Here is a 2,713-nt window from a genome sequence, read left to right as displayed (position 1 = left end):
TGTCTTACTCTCTCTCTTGTGTTGTTCTTGTTTTGTATATGTTTGCTATGCAGATGACCAACAACAGTACTCACATTCGAGGCTATCACTTCACGATGTCCCCGATGGGAAAATGAGATAGTGATGGGCACAGATACACATACACATGCCCCTGCGGTCTGTCGTTGCACATGGTGTGCAACGGGTCATCGATGATGATCCCTCAACCTGACACCTACATTGATGCTTCTTTCACCTTGCCACCAAGGAGGCTGAGGTCTCCAGAGGATGGATTTCAGAACCCGCCAGTCAGGAGTGATGGCGTTGTTCCCTCCCACGGTCGGAGGACGTGGTCGGATTGTTTGGGTGCTCCGTCATCCAGTAGAGCCACGAGGAGCCGGGTTCTTGGAGGAGGTCCCTGCAACAAGGCTTCAGTTTTGAGAATGTCATCCCCTCCGAATTATGCCGATGGGTTATGGCATAATGAAGTGGAGGAAGAGGAAGAAGAGGACGAGATCGTAGAGCTCGTAAATGTAGAGAGCTCGGTGGAGGTGATCGACCTCGTGTCTGACTCGGAAGAGGAGGAGGACCCGAGTGAGGGGTCCAGCATTCCTGGAATCTTTTGAGTTAGCTCGTGGCCAGTCGATGTTCCCTTTTTGGTTTTTGTTGGGGGTTGTGTTTCTTTTTTATTTTTAATATGTTAGTGGCGATGTACTTTCCGCCTTGTTGACTTAGTTTGTATGAACTAATTATGACTTAACCGATTATATGCATTATGTTATTCAGGAAATTGTGAATCAGGTTAAGTTATCATTCGATAACAATAAGTTGATTTTCCGCATTCGAGTTACTTAAAGTGATGTCCCGGAAAAGGAAGGTTTTTAAAAGGAAACAATTTTATATGTTCAAAAAAAAAAATTTACCCATTTTTCCGCAATGTTTTTTAGAAGAATTTTTTGGGGCGTTACAACATGGTATCAGAGCGGCTCTTTCCTATTCGGCCTGGGCATGGCCTTACATGCTTTCTTGTGTGACTCTGTGTGATATTTGTTTATTTGAGTGTGATTATTTGATTGTCGTTGGAGTTCGACGATGGAAGTTTTTAATGAGAAGAGTATCTCACACAGTTTAAATGTGTGGTTAATAAGATTGCGGGAAGAGGAACCGCAAACGTGGACGTCATGGCGGCGATGACCGTGGCAATCCAAGGTGTAAATGCTAATCTACACCAACTGAATCAGCAACAACATCACGCTCAGTCGTCTCAAGGGTCGACTCAGTATAAGGGGCTGGACGAGTTATGTCATCGTCAACCCCCAAGATTTGAAGGAGGACTTGCACCTGAGGCTGCAAATGAATGGATCCAAGAGCTGGAGAAAATCTTCCGGGCACTCATGTGTTCCGATGAACATAAGGTTACCTATGCTACTTACATGCTGAGTAAGGAAGCAGATAACTGGTGGGAGTTTACCAGGAGGCACATGGAGCATCAGGTGGTCAGCTGGACCACATTCAAGGACAAGTTTCTGCAAAATTATTTCCCTGCTGATATGAAGACGAGGAAGGAAATGGAATTCCTGAAGCTTCAACAGGGGAGTTTGTCGATGGGAGAGTATGCCGCCAAGTTCGAGGAATTGGCAAGGTATGCCCCACATTACAATGAGATTGGAAAGGAGAGGTCGAAGTGCGCTAAGTTCGAGGATGGACTTAAGCCCGACCTGAAGGTGATGTTCGTTCACCAGTAGATCCCAGACTTTGCAACTCTCGTCAACAAGTGCAGGCTCTACGAAGAGAGCGTCAGAGTGAGGAATGCGACACTGAAAAATGTTGTATCACCTCCAACATGGGTCAGTCCACAGAGAAGTGGTGGATAGGGATTTGGAAGGGGAAGACCCTTCAACCGCAATCAAAGGTCTGGTGCATCTTCTTCAGGAAGTCATCAGAGGAGCTTTCAGCCTTATAACAACAGAGGCTTCAGACTAGGAAACAACAACAGCAACAACAACAACAACAACAATAACCATAACAACAACCACAACAACAACAACAACAACAGGATGAGTTCGTCTGTCGGGAACTACAATCAGATTACGACACCAGTGTGTCCCAAGTGCAAGGGAATGCACGTTGGTAACACCTGTGTGACTTGTTTTCATTGCAATGAGGTAGGGCACTACAAGTCTTCATTCCAAAAGCTAAAAAGGGAAGCAGTGAACTCAGTGCAGGCGGCACGACCCAGGGCTCAGGGTAGAGTGTTCACGATGAGCGGAACAGAGGTCGGGGCTAACGAGGATCTCATTCAAGGTACCTCTAAACGTTAACGAGATTCCTTTATCTGTACTGTTTGATTCGGGTGCGACCCATTCCTTTATTGCTATTGATGTTGTCAACCGTTTAGCTTTACCTGTTGTGTCTTTACCTTATGATTTGCTTGTATCCACCCCCACCAGTGAACCAGTTATCGTGTCAACCGTGTGTTCCCAATGTCCGATAACTTTAGAAAACCGAGTATTTTTGGTGGACTTGATATGTCTATCCTTATCCCAGTTAGATATCATTTTAGGGATGGACTGGTTATCTAGAAATCATGTTCTTTTGAACTGTTTTAGTAAGACCGTAGTGTTTAGCGAACCTATAGAAACCAGTAAACCCAACTATGAGGCTAAAAATACATCTGCCAACGAGATGGAGAAGTTGTTGAAGAACGGAGCTCAGGTGTTTATGATGTTGGCTT

The 2,713-nt window shown here is 45.2% G+C and overlaps 1 protein-coding gene across 1 annotated transcript in view; it reads left to right on the top strand.

The window, feature by feature from the left end:
• The first annotated feature begins 1,160 nt into the window (after positions 1 to 1,160).
• LOC109341529 overlaps positions 1,161 to 2,713 on the top strand; it is a 1,790-nt gene continuing 237 nt past the window's right edge. Inside the window, exons 1-4 of the mRNA XM_019579464.1 lie at positions 1,161 to 1,703; positions 2,145 to 2,283; positions 2,378 to 2,451; positions 2,527 to 2,694. Of these exons, the coding sequence (XP_019435009.1) occupies positions 1,161 to 1,703; positions 2,145 to 2,283; positions 2,378 to 2,451; positions 2,527 to 2,694 (924 nt within the window). The remainder of the gene's footprint in view (positions 1,704 to 2,144; positions 2,284 to 2,377; positions 2,452 to 2,526; positions 2,695 to 2,713) is intronic.

The sequence above is a fragment of the Lupinus angustifolius genome, unplaced genomic scaffold, assembly GCF_001865875.1.
Source record: "Lupinus angustifolius cultivar Tanjil unplaced genomic scaffold, LupAngTanjil_v1.0 Scaffold_495, whole genome shotgun sequence".
Classification (NCBI taxonomy): Eukaryota; Viridiplantae; Streptophyta; class Magnoliopsida; order Fabales; family Fabaceae; genus Lupinus; species Lupinus angustifolius.
Note: the sequence above shows the minus strand (reverse complement) of the source record. Positions and strands in the feature narration are given on the sequence as shown.